We start from the raw sequence: 20,163 nt of genomic DNA, 5'->3' as shown, positions 1-20,163 counted from the left end.
AACATGGCTTATGATTTTACGAGACCGGGAAAATGATCGGGTTCCTTCGGCTTTATAGTATTCTACATAAATGGGCTCCTGTACTTGACATATGACAACAATGCACGACTATTTTTTATTATTATTAGCATTTGTGCTTTAAGCGAATGCTCCCTATTAGTTGAAATATATTTAAAAATAATATTTCCTGACAGCGGCCACTAAGTACAGTTCATTTAAGATAAACGGAATGTAACGTTCATGTAACAGTGGCAGCGGCAACACAGCAATAATTTATTGATAAATGACGAGACTCGCGTCTAGTCGTAGCCTTAACGTTTATGTGGTCGCAAATCCCGACAGCTCTGGCCCCGGTAAATGGCGCGCAGCTTCGAAATTTATTTTGATGCTAACCTACTAGAGTTTATTTGATTTTTTCCGGTAAAACACATTGATATTACTTTCTTTAAGTTAATAGATGCTTTGTTTTATTTAGTTACATTATTACATTTATGGTTAATAGGAATTTAATTATATTCGACTGTACAATTTGTCGCAAATGTGCAGGGCAGAACAAAGATGATATTATTGGTAAGAATGAAGGAACGGAAACTGATAAAAAGTGGGAACGAAGGAAGAAAAAGCTGCAACAAAGGAGTCGCAGCCAAACAAGAGCAACAATTGATGAAAAAAGCTCCGAAAAAAAATTCTCAGTGTAAATAGATTTGTTGATGGAAGATAACTGTATTTTTTACTTTTTTATTTACAGAACACTTTTCCTCGAGTGATAACGTGAACATTTTTAAGTATAGTTTTAAATAGTGTGAGAAACAAAGAGTAGATGCATAAAAATTATAACCACCGAACGACCAATCAACATTTTATACATCCGCTCCATTTTGCTCAATGCAATATTGATAAAACTACATAAATTAAATTTGTTACCGTACCAACCATATTACCGTGTAATTACCATATACAATAAATATATATTTCACAATGTCTGTAAATATTGATTTCGTACATTTTTCTCAATTTTGTATGAATCAGTCCACTAGACATCGCAAACCAACTTTTCAAACACTGTAGATATACACTTTACTTTCTAAATTTACTTAGTAATACATATAACAAAATAATTTAAAAATATATACAGTTTTCAAACATAACTATCCTCGACAAGTTCATCCTACCGCATGATTGCAGAGTAACTCACTTGAGTAACAAGTATATTTTGTATACAATTTATTTAGCCTCATCCACAAATTCATTTATTTTTTGCGAAGAGTGGTGTCATTAGTAGCTCATTTAAAATAATCGCTTAAATCATTTGAAAATTGATAGAACTTCTTCAGCATTGTTCAATTATGGTACAGGTACAGTCATTAAGTAAAGCGTGAAAAAAATAATATTAAAAACCGCTGGTTTGGCTTTTTGAAATTACGAACCTCTTGCATAGCACTTTAATTTGGAAAATGGAACGCCTAATACTCGAAAAGGTCTTGTAAAATCACCAAGTTTGTATTTATAAATCAACCATGACATTTGTTTTTTACAATTTTCTTTAGTCATTTTAATTATTTTAATTCTTCCTGTTTTTGAAACCACATTTCATAACTTTAGAAGTGGAAATACAATTTAAAAAAACATTTTATTACAAAAATAAACTCATGAGAAAATCTTTTTTTTTTTATTATAATAAATCATGCTTCGAATTGCTATAAAATAAATATCCATCGAATTCGAAAAAATACATATAATAGCTGTTATTTTACGCTTCTGGAAATTTGACAATTTCCTTTTTCCTTCTTTAATAATAATTTTAATATTTGTCAAATGATTGCAAGCAATATTGAAATAGTACCTACCTATTAAATATTTCTTACTTGATAAATAAAAATCTAAATGTTTTTAAAAAGTTCTTCCTTCATCATCGACGTTCTATTTTTGTTGATTGGTAATTAGATATGAAACTGATTCAAATTAATATGCAATAAAACGTTTCGATTAATAACTCTTGACTATTAAATTTTAAATTACCGAAACTCCATGTCAAACGTTTGTGCCTATCGAAGAGCTTGTTTCACTCGTACTTACTTTATCACCCTCGGTCCGCTTTCCTATTCCAAATAAAATTTCGCTTCCGACCGGCATAAAGGCGGATTCAGAGCTACTAAAATAGTTTGAGGACTGAAAAAAGTTTGCGCTACTTGCACCAGGCATAGATATCTCTGTTGTTCTAGTAATGTTCAATTGGTCTTCCACTGCGGGTTGAGGTAAATTACCATTACTTTGCTCATTGCTTTGAATAAGATTAATTGAGGCTTCACTGCTACAACCAGATATAATGTGATGTTTAACTCCCTCACTGTGCTTCACCTCTGCTATTGGCAAATTATCTTCTAACGAAGAAGGAAGTGTAACTCCCATGTTTTCCGATTTGGGCGGTAATATATTATCAGTTCTGTAAATAAAACCTAATTATTTAACCGAGAGGTTTAGTGCAATTCAATTTCTTAAATTGAACCCGATATTATACATGCTTCTATTTTAAAAGACGCTTGTTAGCAGTATTACATTTTAGTGCAAATTTCCAAAAAAAAATGGAGAATATGTTACCTTGTAGTGTTACCCGTGCTTTGGATATTATAAGGATTTCCTATATATTCGGCATATAAAGAAAGCGGCTGCACTTCAGTAGCGGTGGTGTTTGGAATTACTGTAGGACTATTACATAAAACGGGAAATGAATGATGCAACTGATGTTGAGGGAGACCTAAAACGGCATAAGGTAAGTTTTGTTTTAAGCTCTATTATCAATAGAGCAGTGTCTAAATATCATATACAATGTTGTGCGTATCGAGCACAAGCGCCTTATAAATCTGAATATTCTAGGTAACCGCGAATTAACCAACTTGAAATATTAGTAAAAGAGTAAAAAGATAATTTCAATTTAATTACTGTGGGATGCACAATCATAAAAAGTTCGTTTGTTCAATAACAAGAATAATAAGAAAAGCAAAAATCGTTGTCGCGATTTTTGCTTTTAGTAACATTTGTAATTGCGAAATTGGGTTTTGAACGACCGAAACTTTTGATTTTTTCTTCTAAAGTTGGAGAAGACGATTTAATTGCATTTACCTTCTGCACGCACTCTCGTAATTTGTTAATAGTCCAGTCAGATTAGACTTTAAAAGGCCTGTTTCGAGCACTAATAGATGAAGGTAAGAGAAAGTAGTTCGGAAGGATGTCAAAATATTGGGACAATAGGCTGAGCGCGATTTCCGGCTGTAGAACATTGTTTAACTAATTAAAGAAAGTGCGAAAACCCGTTTTTGCACATAAATTTTAAACCTACAATATAAAACAAACGAAATTAAAATGCGTTCATTTGTTTCCTCAAAAAAAAAAGTGTTCTATAATTAATTTAGTTTTGCATAAAATATTAACAACTTTTTGTTCATTCCTATTTGTTATTAAAAAAAGGTTCTTGCCAGATTCTAAATAATTTTTTGTGACTCCAGAGCGACTTCTCTGCTGGTCTATTTTACTCGTAAAGAGTTATACTACAGCTTACAATAAAGGAAAAGTTGATTAATGAAGGGTAAATTGTTTAAACATTAAGTTGAAATCAGGAATTTTGCACTTACGTAAGTCTTAAAGACGTCTTCAAGACATATACAGACGTCTTACATATCGGAATAAGATATCTTAAAGACGTTTGTAAGATGTCTTTGTGTTGTTTGGGATGTCGTTGACGGTCTTTGCATAAAAGTCGTTGATAGACAATTCCAGCCGCGAGACACACAAATTCCTGATTTTCAACTTAATGTGCAAACAATTTACCATTCAGTAATGAAATTTTCCTTTATTGTACGTTGTAGTATAATTAACTCTTTACGAGTAAAATACAGCCTCAGAGTAGTCTCACCGACGTCTCAAGAAAAACTCAATTAGAATCTGGCAAGAGCCGATTTACATAACAAATAGAAATGAACAAAAAAATATAGTGACATTTTTTTGAAGCAAAACTAAGATAATTATAGATAATTTTTAAAAACACTTAAAGCGGTGATTTTTTTGTTTTTTGAGTTAACAAAAACGTATTTCAATTTAATTTATCTCATATTGTATAATATATCTCATAACGTATTAATAATACTTAAAAAAAGTATTAAACTTTTTTAAAATCATCAACGGTTCTAAAGTTGCCCAAAAAACGGGTTTTCGCACTTTCTTTAATTATTTAAAAAATTCAACAATGTTCCATAGCCGGAAATCGATCTCAAACTATTGTCCCAACATTCTGACATCCTCCATCTATTTAGAGCCCCTCAATGTTCCAAGTACAGTGAATTACTAAATAAACCAAAACAACGATAAAATAAAAGCACTGCACCCACTAAATGTGCACCATAATAAAGCAAACCAAGTGTCTTTGGAATTAATTCCAAATCAAATTCATTCCTGGGTTTCAGTCATTTATTGTCTCTATTTATCAATCAAAATGCATGTATGCATGCCAAGGCTTAATGCAGCAACAGCGCTACACAAAAAAAACTGATGATGGTGGAAAAATGCACCGAAACGTATTTTGATTGATAAATAGAAACAATAAATGATTGAAACCCAGGAATGAATTTGATTTGGAATTGAAACAGTCAGGAAAGTATATGTATACAAATTTGGAATTAATCTATAGGCACTTAATATTATGATGGGAGCATTTCAAGAATGATAAAATTGAAACTAGTCTTTTAAAGAAAACTCTGAAATTTGGGAGTACACGTGCACATATGCATTTATTGCAATGGCAGTTCGGGGATTAAATTAGGATCCGCCTCTAAATAATATTAAGTTAAAATGCTTCACTCACACATATGATCGTCATTTTTCATAAATAATACATACCTTGTGTTGTATTTAAGCCTGCAATGCCAGTCAATAAATTAGGCATGTAAGGCATTCCCGGTTGTAAAGTAGGCTGTAAAATGGTCGAATTTACACTATTTGTCTGCATAATTGAAGGAATGAGAGCCGACGGAATGGTTGATGTAGATATTGGAGTTGGTGATATCTGTGTTGAATAGGTTGAACCTATTGGTGTTGAAACCATCTAAAATCCACATACGTAAAGCCAAAACTCCCAAAATTTGATTTTGGTTCGAAAAAAAATCAGACAACGACTGATTTTAAAATTTTAATAATTTTCCTTGGTAATAAAATGAACTAGTAGTATTCATTTAATCCTACCTGGCCTAAGTGCGCAAATAAATGCGAAGATACCTGCTGTTGTGAAACTGGCGGTTGCAGTATGATACTAGATCTGGTTAAATTTTCAATGTTATGTTGCATGGGATTTATTGCCTTGCTATTATGAAGGTCCTGAGTAGGACTCTGCAATAATGTTCGATTACTTATAGAAGTTCAATTTCTAAATTACTCACCATCGTCGCAGCATGCTCATCTTCAGGTTCTTTGAAAAGTTCATCTTTTAAAGTTGGCAAAAACCTGCCGATTCTATCCCAAGTTAAATGCCACAAGGGATTCTAAAATAACACTTTTAGCACTTGGCCTCGTGTAATGTCGTTTGTCTCACCTTTCCATCTGGCCCATCAAACGTTTTGGCAGAATTCATTACCAGAAGCATGTTCTTTAAGAGTTCGGGAATAGCCTCAACTAAAATATCACTTTTATCCGCATGCATATATCTGTCCATGTAATCCAGAATATGAGACCAAAGACTCGGAAATGTTGGTAGAGACAGAAGTGGAGTAAGGTGATGCAGGAAAACCTTTAAGATTTTAAAAACTGATGTTTGAATTTTAGTCAAGTTTAAACCTCACGCTTACCTTAGACAACACAGTTGCAGCTCTATTTCGAAATTCAGCCATAGCAATTGGTTCTTTCGCATTGATCGGTTGCAATAAGTAGTTAAGCAGAGGAAACAATACTCGATGGAAACACTGTTCCCATTCCGGACCGTTCAATGTTTGCAAATCGTGTACTAATAAAGCACGTTGCAGGAATGCTATGGCACTTATCCGAACCTCCTCTCTTCGATCACAACACATCCTGGCAATACCCTGCAAGAGCGGACACCACCCTTGGGTCCATAACGAGATTTCCTGAGCAATTTCTCCACCTTCTTCTGCCCACCATTTGAAAATCTGGGCCGTTCGTGTGTGAAGAGTATGCATGAGATCCAAAAGCAAATGATGATAGCCACTGGGAAAATCATCCTCACTGCTCTCTTCATCAGGACTAGTTGCTGGACTTTTCGAGTTTTTCGCCTCAGTTCGTTTCCTAGACACTATTTTTCTTCTGGTTCTCGGATCTCGAGCATCTCTATTACCAGTCGATTTTTTGCCCGCTTTTTTCGCTTCCTGTAGACTAGCTTCAACAAACGTTCGTATGCAATGGACGCAAATATCAAAGTTATATGGCGTAATATGTGCGACGTCTCTAACTAGAAATGCTAAACTTTCACAGCATTTGATCAAACTGGCTGGATCGTGAGCACCTAAATTTCCTTCCAATGCAATACCATATTGGGTGGGTGGAACAGTTCTGCCCATAACTGGCTGAATTTCGCCTTCATTCCCGACCAAAATCCAACCACCAGTATTAGGAGTACCCACTGGTGAAGTAGGCACAATTAATGGACTTTGTGCTCTAGGATTTGAATGTTTCGGAGTCTTCGTTAATTCTGAATCTGATGTATATCCTCGGTCTGAAACCACGCTTTCTTCATCACTATTAACTTGAGTTTCTCCCTCTGACTTTGTGCCTGGATCTACATGAGCGGCTCCTTCTTCAGCAACTGGCTTAGGAGGCTGAGCTCCTGCACCTACACATTCCAGCAATGTAAAAATAATCGTCCAGTCCGTACTGGTATGAATATTTTGGGCTGATGTTTTCAGCAGCTCATACAGTCCAAATGAGATCTGCCTTGATATTCTACATAACGTGGAACTTTTCAATAGTAGCAGCATTCTTAAACTTTGGATTACCACGGGGCACATGTCTTCATTTCGCATAAGTCGAATTGCGATTCTTAACAGTCCTATTACTGATCGTTCTAAGAGAAACTGATAGTCGAAAACAGCAGCGTTCATGACCAATGTGTAAATGTGATCACGGACTGGATGCCAAATGCTCATAACTCGATCTCTATTTTGGATCACTATTTTAAATAGAAGCTCCATAAAAAACACGGCAACATTTTCATTATAATGATATCCTAAACTCTTTTGGACGTCTGGTCCTCGGGATAGTTCAATGAGGGATTTTGCTAATTCCAACAAAGCTTCTTCATGCAAAAACTTCGAGTCTGTTATCAGTTGATCCAGATTACAGTCTTTGATGCAATTATTGGCCATATCGATGTACTGTTGTTCTTCAGGAGAAGGAATCTTCGATAGATTCTCGGCAGATACCATGTAGGAGTATAAGGAACTAAATAGACTTGTATCTTGCTTTTGTAGACTTGGAGTTTCTTCATAGGTTAATATTATGCGTCCCCTTTGATCTATAAAATCTTCTGGTTCAATGTAACTTTTCGGCAATAAACTATTGCTATACAACGAGAGAATTATATCAAATATATGTTTCCAGCCATCCCTTACGTTATCTCCATACAGATGCACCAAATTAAAAACAGATTTCAAAGCAAGTTGAGCCTTTTGATTTGATCCAAACAGAACAGTAATGTTATTCTGCCTCCTTTGATTGTAGAATACCGTGAATTTACACAATGATATTATCAACTTATCCAAGTTCTCTGTCATGCCAAAATGCGCCGAAACTAAAGCACATTTTTCAAAACCGCTCATAACATGTTTATATATGGCAATATCTTCAGACTGTTCAAAAATGAAGCTCAACGCTGACACCAGAGGCTCATAGATTACTCGGAATAATTCAGAGTCGTATGTTCCTGGCGGAATATGATAATATTCGCCTTCTTTTGAGGCGCTTTTCTTCAGCAAAATTTTCCAAAGATAGTTTTCTCGTATTAAGCCTCCATGTTCTGATGGCATAACGATTTCGTCATTTTTTATTGCCGCATATATTTCATCCAACATTTTCTCTTCAAAATCATTTCCCCCATTGACTCCTTGCAGGTTCTTCTTAAAGGCAGAATCTGACATTGGTATTGCCTGTTTTTTCGCATTCTGATTGTGCTGATCAACATTTAGCATTATAATGGCGTAGGCCAAAGTAAAAGCGGAATCTACATCACTGAATGGTTCCCCGTTGCTTTTATGCCAATGTTCCGCAAATTGTTCCAATATCAGAGAAATAGTCGGTGCTTCCCCAGGTAATCTGAACGTTTCAAGGAATGTTCTCAATGCCTCATCAATCCGTACACCCGAAAAATTGAACGTTTTCACAAAAGCTTCCAAGATGATGAGATTGTTCCGGTTACTGACATACTCACCAATCATTTTCTTATCTAAAGCAGGATTTTCTCTTAAAAATAAGGCGATTTCTTGAGGATCGGAATCTGATTTCAAAACCCCATGTTCGTGGAAAAACTGAATTCCCTTTTTCGGTTTCGCATTAAAATGTTCAGTTCCTTGTGGCAGCCACTTTTTAATAGCTTTTCTTTTCATCAAATCTTCCAGCGGCGGATTATGCAGGGCATATTTCACTCGAGAATTCTTAGTAATAATGTTACCAATAGTCTCCAGTTTTTCACTGCTTTCGGTGACTGTGCGGATTTCTTTGGAAATATTAAGAGATTTGGATTCTGAACAATGTATTTCTATCCCTTCAGTGACGGTTACTAGTGCATCTAATGATAGCAGATGAGTGTGCCAAACTCCATTTGTTGCAGAAAACACGTTTTTGGCCAAGAGTTTCGTCAAATCTTCATATAAATTTGTACAATACATATCAGAGTCATAATTAAGATAGAGCTCATTTACAAAGCCAGGTATTCTCCACAGTTGCAAAATATTATCAAGTGATACTTCTTTATGTTCGTATGTTACTTTTTGATTTTCCGTAACAATTATATCTGTAAGTTTCGTGAGGTATTTTTCCATTTGAAATTTCAAATGTCTTCTTAAAGATTCAAACATTAAAAAGGAAACTTGCAGGTCGGCAGAAAATATAGATATTCGTTCAGACGTTAAAAGAGAAAACAAATTCCTACACAATTCGTCTTTTACAAGAGACAGCAATGGGGCATGCTTTCCTATGCTGTCAGCTCCGACCTCAAATGCAACAGTTAGAAGAGTTAGACCAATATGTATCATCACATCAGTATTCTGCTTATCGTTGGGATTGCATAAGCTAATCAAAAATCTAAAGAGCTCTCTAACACAAGCTAAACCATACGGTTGTAAAACAAAGTCTGCTTGGAGCTGAGGCGTAAACCGTATTCCTCTTTGGTTTACATACTCTGCAGATACATCACTTTGTGAAATACATTGCCCATCTGCCGTTGAAACATCTCTGTTGATTGGATTTGTATCTGTCAGCAACTCTTGAATTGAATCAGTTTCTGCTAGCAAAGGTGCCAGATCCTGCTGATCCATGAGTTGTTCTTCAGCAATACTTGCTAGATCTGGATCTGCTTCTACATTATTACCCACACCATCATTATCCTTATCTTCATTACCAGAATCTGCCGTTGAATTCATGTCATTATTGTGTTGAAGAATGTGTTCTTGCATTTCAACCAAATTTCTTGTAATAGAGTCTGAATTATTCTGTGAATTTCCAGGTCGAACTGGCGTCTCTTCATTAGCATCTTTATCATCAGAGTAACTTTTCTTTCTAAAAGAATGCCGACTTCTTTTCTTAGCTCTGCTCTGTTCTATTCCAGCACGCATTTTTAGTTGCTTAACTCCTGCAGCTCTGATGTCGTCAGAAAACTGTGGCAATCTCATAAACACCAACTGAACCATATCTTTCAGGTAATGTTCAGCAGTTTTCTTGAGCAGTTCATGTATTCTACCCTCAAAGCATATCCTAAAGCAACTGAGCATAATTTCACACAAGCTTTCATTGGTCAGCATCGCACCTTCTGGTGCCAAAGTCAATGTTCTTAAAACCTGAAGGATCCTCATCAGAACAACCCCATCAGATGACTGATCAGTTCCAATGAATCTGGCATGCGTAACTGCATCGGCTATATTGAACACGGTGTGAGGAACACTGGCATGGGTAGGATCAATCAATCCGTATGATAAGAACTTGTTGATCGCAGCAAGTGCTAGGCTTGTTACTGGTCCGCTAGTGTCTTCACATCTAACAACTTCAAGGAAAGGAGAGAGATAAACATCAGGTTCAATGAGCCTCAAATCGTCAATTCTAGTGAGGATTTCCTTTAGCTCTTGAAAGCCTTTCAGTAGGTTATCAGTTTCTTCATCTTGATAAGAATGCGATTGCCATCTTACTCCTGAAGAATAAATTATTTTTTGTTGCAAATTGGACTGATTTATTAAGCCAACTGGAGATTAAGGGCTTGAATTTACGGTATTCATTTTAACATATGTAGCAAGAAAGCAAGCAGGCAAGTAATACTATCAAACTAAATACTACTTATACTACACTTTCCTAGTTGAAATTTAAAATAAAGGGTTGTAGATTTTTAGTGTCAGTTCAAAAGTTAATCGATATTAGCGATAGTTTTGGAGCAATTTATGGCCATTTTCTAGTTCATCCGTCCGTCGCCTTCGAATTCTACAGTACAGTAAAACCCCAGTAATCTGAATGTAGCTATAATCCGATCAACTATTCGTTTGACCAAGCAACGGAAGTTGTTTGATACAAATTTTGGCATAAATTTAAGCAACTGTATGAAAAAAAAGTTTTGCAACATGCTCTTGTATAACTACAAACATTCGTTTTCTTTTTATCGAAAAATTACAAAGTTCAATCAGCGAAAAGTCGTCGGAAGCCTCATTTTCCAAAAAAAAACGCAGTTAAGAAATATTGCTAGTAGAACTAAGCTAAAGCGTGATTTTAAAATCACTGTTATTACTGTGAATGTGATTTTTTGAAACTGTGAATTTAACCTGTGAATGTGATTTTATTTGTGGTTGCCGTTTTCGTGATATAGCGGCGTCATAAGGTGATGGGCAATTGTGCGTGACTTGCAGAAGCTATTTGAAAACATTTGTAATTCATATTTTTTAAATAAATAACCTTATTTAGGTATACAACTAATAATATTTTATACTTAAAGTATGCATGATTTTAAGGACACTAAAAAATAACAGCCTCTGCAACTAGCAACTGGCTACACGTTTTGTAAACCCGTGTACTCCAAGTTATAAAAACATTCTGAAAAATTATTAAAATAGGAACAAAAAACTATTGTTTTACACAGTAATACGAATAGCGTATGTCACTCTTAATTCTTTGTGAACAAGCAATATTTGATTTTAATTTCTGTTCTGAAATTTTTTTTTATTTAAATTAAAATGGGAACAAAAATATTACTTTGCTACTCTTCGCGAAAATTTTCGGAATTTATTGATATTGTGGGATGTTGCATTCCATATGCCGTTTGAAATCCGACGTACTTGTTTTGTAAGATAATTTTGCTTTGCATAAATTGCATTTTTCAAAATTATCATCTCATGCAGAACAGAAATTTCGCAAAAAAATACTTCTCCGTCGCGTAGCGTTTTATAATAAACAATTTCAATTCGAAAAAATAGCAAAAGAGGAACACTAAGCTTATTCCCAGAAGATTATTTTAAAAGTACACAAACACGTTACCGATACGCAATCAGAATACGGCTAATAAATGGTGTATAATGAAATTGGTTCTAAAAATTTCAATAAAATCCAGGCTCAGGGGAACCCGTGGATGCAAGCTTTCATTAACGAATAAAATAATTTTATTTGGGTTTGTTCTTTCGCCGGACTACATGTGCAACTACACATGATTACTACATGCAACTCGCAATAGCAGTGAAAGTCGCTCTTTAATATCACGTTTGGGTCAATCACGTTTTAGATCACAGTTTATGTTTACGTTCGTCATAGATTGTGATTGCAATTTATTAATCGCTGTGAAAAAATAACAGGTAGTGATTTGTTGCTCAACACTAATTGCTAGTAAAGCGATTATCTGCAAGTTGAACACATTATTAACTTCGACCGCGAGAGGAGCGGATAAACTAGAAAATAATCCGATTTGCTACTCAGAAAGCTGAGGATTTTTAAAACAGAACATTCTTCCAGTTAGGTTGTGAAGCTTTATCGAAAAACGGGTGGAAGTAAGTTGTTCAATAAGCAATCAATGTACACGGAAGGTTGAAGATAACAGCCGCTGATATGCGATTAATATTAAAAACAAACATTTATAAAACAATGGAAGACAGTTCAGATTATTTAATCTCAACCATATCTTAGTATCCGAGTTATTTATTTCTTCATTGTATATTGGTAACATTATAATTCAGCATCAAATAGAACGTCATAAGAAAGGAAATGACAATACTTTTTTAATCTTTAAGCCAAAATTGTATAAGCTGCTCCATTCACAATGAATGAATTAACACTGGAATACATTAAATAGGATTCAGGTATTAATTCTCACTGAAGTGTAGTTATTCGGAAAGCACGAAATTTTGGAAGAACGGCAATACGAGTTACATTCATTTGAACGTTCACAGCACTCGAATACTACTGAAAGAAACATAATATGGCGGAATTTATGAAAATTATAGCAAGTCAAATATGTTAAAATGCAGGCTTCAAAAACAAATTCAAGAAACAACGTTTAACCTTTCCTTAACTGACTTTCCATTTACTTTTTAAATTAGTGAATCCTGGGGTTGTTAGTTTGTATATTTGGAAAATAATGTAAAACCACGTTTCGTGAATTTAAGAACTAATTAGTGCTTGTCCGGCTCAGATAGTAACTCTTTTGAATTTAGATTAATGTTATTGTCAATTTGATTACCTATACATATTATAAGTGAGTGTGCTCATTCAAGATTCAGCTTCTCATTGTATTACTGTGTGACAAACGCTCACTTAATCATTACAATAAAAACAATGTATTAGGTTTATGGTAATGATGAAGTGAGCGTTTGTCTTATAGTAATATTTTGATTTAAATTAAATAGTTATTCAGCACAAAAATGATCTATGGACTTCTATCTCACAAAGTGGTGGATGTGATGTGTTTAATAGTTGGAGTATATAAATGAGATGAGCAGGTCTCACATAAAGTATGATAAAAACAAATCCATACTTCTGAATGTTTTCACACAATACAATGAGTAAATCCATAAACTTGTTTTAATCTTTCGTAATGATGTATGATGTTTTCTAAATAACTACAGCAAAGCAAAGCTAATTATTCACTTATAGCTAACATAGCTACAAAAGCTACTCTAATAAATCCATTCAGTAATAAGCATATTTGAACTGATAGAATATAGAATAAGGCTCGGAACTTACCCCTTTTAATGGCAGTCATTAAGGTGGTCATTTCGCCTTTAATGACGAAAATTCCATTATTTGGTAATGCCATTTTAGTATAGTTTTTGGAACAGTTTTCTTAAATGTTTATTAAATTTACATCTTCAAATCAACACGTCACTTTCCATACCACCAGGGATGCCAACCTTTTAATAGCAAATTTCCGTATATCGTCTCTGAAAAATCCGTAGAAATCCGTAGGCAAATTGCTCAGGCACTGTACTGTACACGTATTAGTGTGACGTGGCATCCGGCGTTGTTGCGGTAGGTCAGTTTTTTTTAAATCAAGACATTGTACTTTTTACATAGGCATTTTTGGATTTTCTTGTTTTGTATGCCTCCAACGTGTTTGATCTTCGTGTAAAGACAATTTGTTGGTCTGGTATATACTTTGTACCATCTCAAATAGTTTAGGCAGTATCTTTAGCGTAGCTTCTCGGGAACATATCGATTCAACTTTATCATTTTTAGGTTAAAGTTCAGCAATTCCATCGCAATAGAAAGAAAATTGGGCTACAGATTTTTAATTTTGCTCCTAAACGTAACAACAATACAATATTAGGGTATTATGTGAATATATTTACAAAAACAACACGTTTCAGAGTATTAAAACCGTGAAGTGCTGGGCTCCAGACCGCAAGCATTATAAGTTTATTAATTTAACAATTTTTTTCCTCGCTGGGTTTAGAACATGGGTTATTCCATTGGCTCTCAATGTCCGTCGCACCAGGAGCGGGTCCAGCTTGCTTTCGAGTCAGGGGGGTCAAGCAGTAGAAATTCAATCTTTTGTTGTCCATGCAATTAGAAAAATTTGACGCCGGGATCCGCTCTTGCGTCGCACTAACATTGTAATGTGCGTGATATAAAGGTGCTGTCATATGCGAGTAGCGCCTTATATAAGCCTTATTCTATGAGTAGCGCAAAGTTTTCCTGGGGTAAGTACATGCGGAATTGCTCTTCCTAGTTCCTTGATGCGGCTGGCAATTCCCATCAATGAAAACTTTTTCACATGCCCACGGTGTAAGAGTTTTCTCCTCGAGCTAATTGTTTGGCGTTAAGTTAAAAAAAAATTGCCATAAAACTGAACTTTATGATATGCTTTTCTGCCACTGGTTGAAAAAAAAGATTCTATTTGAATATACATCGATATACATATTTATACTTTTTGTTTGTGTATTTCTTAAACAAGTTCCCGAATATGTCGATTATATTCACTTTTCGGAACATTTTCTGGCGTAAAATCGCAAGAAGATACTAGTTCTAGTACTCCAAATAAATTACCTGATAAGGTTCGTAAACCAAAAAATCTCTCTTTAGAGACTAAAATTGCTTAAATAAAAATAAAAAAGGTTCGTAAACAATTTGCGCACCAGTCCAAAGTTTTGTAACACCGCAATATTCTATCTTCTGTGGTTTTGGTAGCTATTAAGTTTTGGATTTAAAGCCGCCAGTTGAAGCGGTAACAAGACTGAAACCATTAATGAGTATGCTATTTTACTCAATTGATAACACTAAGATATATTGCTTGTCAAAAGGTGAGGAGTATTTGAAAACTTATGAACTATGTATGCAGTATCATATGCATTACAGGGAAAGTAAAGGCAACTAAAAACAGACAGAAAGTTGAAAGGAATCTAAAATCCACTCATCAAGCTCGAGCTGAAGCTTCGGCCGCTGTACGGATAGAAGACAGGCCAGGAAAAGGAATGAGTAATGGCTGAAGATCCGGAAAAGCAGAGGCGTTGGGAATGAGAAACGCCAAGCCAAAAAGAGAGCGTCTCGAATGAAGCAGCTGAAGGTAAAAGCAACCTAGTTCGTTTTAGTTAATAAAACTGGGTACATACTTGGTTGAAGATTCAGTTGTTAAGCGGGTAAAATCATCCAATTACCTTAGTATTGTAAGATAATTCGTACTTTTCATGCAATAAGATTGATATTTTAAATATGTACGCCAATATTTGTAACGAGTCTTGTTAAATACCTTAATTGCCCTCACCATTTTTCATACTTCTCTACCAGGGAGCGATTAATCGCTAAGAGTCGAAATGTAAAAATTCTATCTAAAATATTTTTGGATAGAATTCAAGAGACGAGATAGAAGATATCTAAAATCAAGACTACTTTTATCGCAGCTATGTACTACTATTGAAAAAATTTTTTTCGAAATGCTTTAGCTTAGCTTGGGTCACGCAGGGAGCAAGGAAGAAACCTATTTTTTGTTTAGTCATTTATTTGAAAGATCCCAGTTGAAAGAATCTTAATTACTTAGCGGCTGCTACAGGAGCCTGTGTCGATTTGGCCTCCTCCTTCAACCTATCCTTTTTAAGAGGACCCATGAAGGCAGCCTTATCGGCAGGAGTCTGGAACCGACCATGCCCGAATTTGGAAGCTGTATCGATGAACTTAAGATTGATCTTCTCCAGAGCAATACGACTGGTGTGCACAAGGAGCGACTGAAAAAATAAACATCGTAAATACCACATGGGATATATATTACATTAATCAGTACAATTGAATAACAATTTATTAGTGGCAACTTACCTTTCTCAAAGTGATAACACGCTTCTTAGGCCCCATGCAACAACCCTTAATCATGATGTAGTCATTATTGACTTCACCATAATGCGGGAATCCTCCCATGGGGGTAATGGTCTTCTCTGAAAGATCGTATTCAGTAGAAGCGTTGTTCTTGATAACCTGAAAACAACCTCAAATGTAGACGAGTAACGCGAAAACTAAATAAATACTATTGACAAAAGAATCAGTCCTATCATTCAGAATCACATAGTATTCATAATCCTTTTGGCTCTATAGTATCATCACGTAAGCAGAAAACCGTTGAACAAAACAAATTTATTTCTTGTACGTACTTTGCCGTCCTTGGTGTGAATACCCGCACCAATTCTGTAGATTTTCTTATTCATTTCCGTTCGGTGATGATAACCCTTTTGACCTGCACGGGCTACCGTGAAGGACACTCTGGAAGGATGCCATGCTCCAATACAGGCAACTTTCCTTAGACCTTTGTGAGTCTTACGGGGCAATTTCTTCGTATGCCATCTTGAGGTGACACCTGGTGAAAAAGCCATAATTAGACCCAACAGTTCTTTCAAATATGCGATCAATAAATATTTTTAAGTATCGTCAGTAGGAAGGCAGCATGGTTATATCCTCAATTATAATCAGAAAACACGTTCCATGAAATTTCATCATAATATATTAATGAATTCATAATAAATATGTTAGGACACTTGCCTTTGAATCCTTTACCCTTGGTAACTCCGATAACATCAATAACCTCGTCTTGGCCAAATACTTGTTTGACAGGGACGGGCTTTTCCAGATGTTCTCTAGCCCATGCGACCTTTTCAGCAATGGTACCGCCATTAATTTGGATTTCCATAATGTGAGCCTTCTTCTGCCTTTGCTTCAGCAGTTTCATCTAAATTACAAAAATTGTCATTAACACAACTCGGCAAATTGTTCATCAAAAATATTTGTTTAAAAAATGGGCATGTGAGAAATATGGTTTTCAATGTGCCATCGTCCAGAGACTCACACACTGTTTCAGGAATATATTTCCCGCACCACCCTAGGGGTGCATGTTCTATGACACTATGGCAGAAGCCCCGTTAAAAAAGGACTTCCATTGCCAACAGCCGGAGGGTAAGCTCCTAACTGACCATGTCAATAATATGTGCATTTGAAATTAATAACCTTCATGTACCTGAGTGTGGGCGATTACTCTCACAGCTGAGCAGTACTTGATAATTTTGTTGAACTGCTTTTCAATGGCCTTTTTACCAAGCGCATCATTCCATTTCGTGGCATTGCTGCTGAAAGCTTTCCTCTTACTCTTGTACCTGTTTGAAGACATACAATTATTACAAGAAAACCGATCCAAATCTCGCTAGTCCAAGTTACGAAAGATTATTAGATAAGGAACAGGATAACAGCATGCGAATATTTCGCAAGCATTATTCATTGATGTGCACTCTTGCACCCTGCCCTCTTACTAAATCTGACTTGAAGGTTTTTAAGACTAACGGCCTTGTAAGGCAGAGCAGAGAAATGTTAAATAAACTAAAATCACTATTTTTTTACATCAACTAACATTCGGAACAATTAGAAAATGGGAATTTGCCCTTGCCCCCCTTGCTACATTAGTTGGGACTAGAGGTTGTACTGTATTTGTGAAGATAGATTTGCGGTAGTAGCACGTACAACCGCAATTGACTTCCTTAAAATTCAGTTCAACGAACAGTAACTTGGAGTAGCAATACTTCAACAATAGCTATGAAAATTGTAATCACTTCTGAGAATTTCAACCCACCTTTTTAAGAGCCACAAGAAATAATTCAAGGAAGCAACTGATTTTGATCTGCAGACCTGTAAGTACAAGCATGGAGTTGCCTCATAGTTTAGAGGAGGCAAGACTCCAATAGCCATACTGCGCTCAAATCTCAAAGAGTGTACACTCTTTCATTGAGGTCGTTAGCTCAGTAGGCTTGTGCTTTACAGTCCTCATGAAGCGATCATTGGAGGACTTTTTTTGCGATTAGTTTCAATCATTTACTCAATTCGAAGGAAAAGTGCTGGTTTGTAAAATTAAGGGCGTTCAATTTTGAATCTTACCAGTTCTTGTAGAAGCGCCTACGGCACTCCTCGGCCAAGTGTTCTGCCCAAACGGTGCAGAGACTGCGAAGACCATGAGGAGTTTCAATGTAACCGATGACGCCCACTACAATCATGGGCGGTGTTTCAAGAATGGTTACAGCTTCCACAATTTCTTTTTTATTGATCTCTGGAAAAAAATACGTGTAAATTAGAATAACGCCCCAATTTGTATTTTGGTAACAGAGACACAAACGGCAGTGTCTCTAAATTTTCACATTTTTCCATGGTTTACATAGAGCACAAAAATTCATAAAACTCCATAAACTAATCCAAAAAACTGTTGAAATTCACTTTTCCAAAACTACTTATTTATGCACGAACATTTATAATATGTAATTGTATTTTTCGCATCTTGTAACGTGGCCCATAGATTGAGGTTATTTAACGCGTCGATAGTCAGATGGTGGATTATTTCTCATTCGGGAATTCGAATTCAACAAAATGCGGTGCTTCCGCGTAATTTTCAGCTGTTTTCCTTTCGGGTAAATTGTGTTAGCATGGGTAGTGACTTTTTGAAACGAAACGTTATGCGCAGATTTGCAACTGCGGTCGAAATTTAGCCTGAAAATTGTGAATTTCCTCAAACTTTGTGTTTTTTTGACTTGATTTATGGACCATCCAATAAGTAAAGTTTGTAAGCTGAAACAGCTTAATTTTGAGTGTTTTTACGGTAAAACAAAAAAATGGGAGGGTGTCAAACGACACGTTGACCTATATTTTAAGAGTTAAATCGTCCTGGAACACGTAGACGGTAAAACGCCTTACGTGCTGACCTGAAACACGTGGACGATTTGTTCAGGATGTAGATTTTTTTTCTCTAACGTTTCACAAATCTTCCTTAATATTTCGGGGTTTATTTAGTGTGGAGGTAGCATTTGACGAATTAGCTACTTACTTGAACCTGGACGATCAGCTTCACGAACCACGTGGGTCATACCAGCTTTGTAACCGAGGAAGGCGGTTAAATGCACGGGTTTTGATGGGTCATCCTTAGGGAACGCCTTGACCTTACCACGATGCCTCTTGGACCTCTTTTTGGGGTAGAAGCCCATGGAACCGTGACGAGGGGCACTGAACTTTCGGTGAGACTGCAAAAAATAAAGGTGGCTTTAGCTTGATGCATTTCATAAAGCATATGTGGTAGAATGGCTAACAGAGAATCAGACCGCCCTAGAATAGCATCCACATGGGTATTCAGTATATAACCTTAAACGAATTTTCTCTAAATCATCATGTTAGCTTAAAAATACTATACTGAAAATATTCAGAATAGTTTCAACTAAGAAAATATATATAAACAGGCTAATAATATTGAAAGATTGACTTTATAAATGAAGATTTAAAAATTAAGCACGTCTTACCATATCGATCACCAAATAACAAATGGAAGATCCGTTTGTGCAAGTTCAGCAAGCCAACTACAGACGCGCTGAGGGCGCTGGGGTGAAACACTTCACAGTTGCCAGATTTTTGAAGATAGTTAACTTAAAGATAATAATTGTTTCTCTTTAAATTAAATATAAATTCTTCTTGCAGTTTACCTGTAGAATAAAATGTGAGCTTTTCGTTTCTATATAAAATGGCACTTTTTACTCCTGATATTCTATTTTATTCCTTGATAAGAATTGCTACTTATTTAATTTAATTAAAGTTTAAATAGCTATCTTAAAAACCATGTTTTTAAACCTGATTTCTTGAAATATGATTTTTTTATTAAAATAATTTAGAAAATCCATTTGTAAATTAAATGAACAAACTTCAAATGGCAAGCCTGATTCCGAAAAATTGTGACTCAACGTACGAACCTATTCCACATGGATCTGACAGAAACGTTTGAACTGTCAAGCATTTCAAATTTAAAGTTTTGTGCACAGACTACTCACTATTTTTATGTTTTGTGGGGACAATTGTAAATATAAATATTGATACACCAGATAAGCAATACTAAATTAAATAATTCCAATTTGAACGGTTAGTGATGGTAATTCGTGAGAAATGGATCGAATATAATTGGGGACCAAGTTTATGCGGCAGATAGGATTATGAAGA

The 20,163-nt window shown here is 35.4% G+C and overlaps 2 protein-coding genes, 2 long non-coding RNA genes and 1 other non-coding gene across 6 annotated transcripts; 2 read left to right on the top strand and 3 right to left on the bottom strand.

Annotated features, from left to right (window-relative positions):
* The first annotated feature begins 426 nt into the window (after positions 1 to 426).
* On the top strand, positions 427 to 979 carry LOC125503560. Its single transcript, XR_007280967.1, has 2 exons — positions 427 to 694; positions 749 to 979. It is a non-coding gene; the product is annotated as an uncharacterized LOC125503560 (long non-coding RNA).
* LOC109541329 (Golgi-specific brefeldin A-resistance guanine nucleotide exchange factor 1) lies at positions 700 to 13,566 on the bottom strand. Of its 2 annotated transcripts, none has more exons than XM_019910161.2 (8): positions 13,417 to 13,566; positions 5,832 to 10,393; positions 5,579 to 5,773; positions 5,427 to 5,528; positions 5,233 to 5,376; positions 4,891 to 4,963; positions 2,599 to 2,755; positions 700 to 2,443 (listed from the first exon to the last, which is right to left on the bottom strand). In XM_019910161.2, exons 1-8 carry the CDS (start codon positions 13,487 to 13,489, stop codon positions 2,032 to 2,034), a joined length of 5,718 nt encoding a protein of 1,905 aa, XP_019765720.1. In that variant the 5' UTR covers positions 13,490 to 13,566; the 3' UTR covers positions 700 to 2,031. The 2 variants fall into 2 exon arrangements, with proteins under 2 accessions (XP_019765720.1, XP_019765718.1); XM_019910159.2 differs by having other exon boundaries at positions 4,891 to 5,095; positions 13,417 to 13,565.
* A 91-nt stretch (positions 13,567 to 13,657) lies between these two features.
* On the top strand, positions 13,658 to 15,715 carry LOC109541334. The gene is made up of 2 exons (XR_002172312.2): positions 13,658 to 14,972; positions 15,028 to 15,715. It is a non-coding gene; the product is annotated as an uncharacterized LOC109541334 (long non-coding RNA).
* Positions 15,629 to 19,575, bottom strand: LOC109541333 (60S ribosomal protein L3). The gene is made up of 8 exons (XM_019910172.2): positions 19,476 to 19,575; positions 19,010 to 19,202; positions 18,073 to 18,241; positions 17,165 to 17,300; positions 16,693 to 16,879; positions 16,308 to 16,510; positions 15,979 to 16,134; positions 15,629 to 15,890 (listed from the first exon to the last, which is right to left on the bottom strand). Exons 1-8 carry the CDS (start codon positions 19,476 to 19,478, stop codon positions 15,699 to 15,701), a joined length of 1,239 nt encoding a protein of 412 aa, XP_019765731.1. The 5' UTR covers positions 19,479 to 19,575; the 3' UTR covers positions 15,629 to 15,698.
* LOC125503599 lies at positions 19,271 to 19,348 on the bottom strand. The gene has a single exon (XR_007280982.1). It is a non-coding gene; the product is annotated as a small nucleolar RNA U43 (small nucleolar RNA).
* Positions 19,576 to 20,163: the final 588 nt, after the last annotated feature.

Source organism: Dendroctonus ponderosae, unplaced genomic scaffold (genome assembly GCF_020466585.1).
Source record: "Dendroctonus ponderosae isolate FM_Combo_2020 unplaced genomic scaffold, Dpon_F_20191213v2 Dpon_F_20191213_2, whole genome shotgun sequence".
Lineage (NCBI taxonomy): Eukaryota > Metazoa > Arthropoda > Insecta > Coleoptera > Curculionidae > Dendroctonus > Dendroctonus ponderosae.
This window is presented reverse-complemented; position numbering and strand designations above follow the sequence as displayed.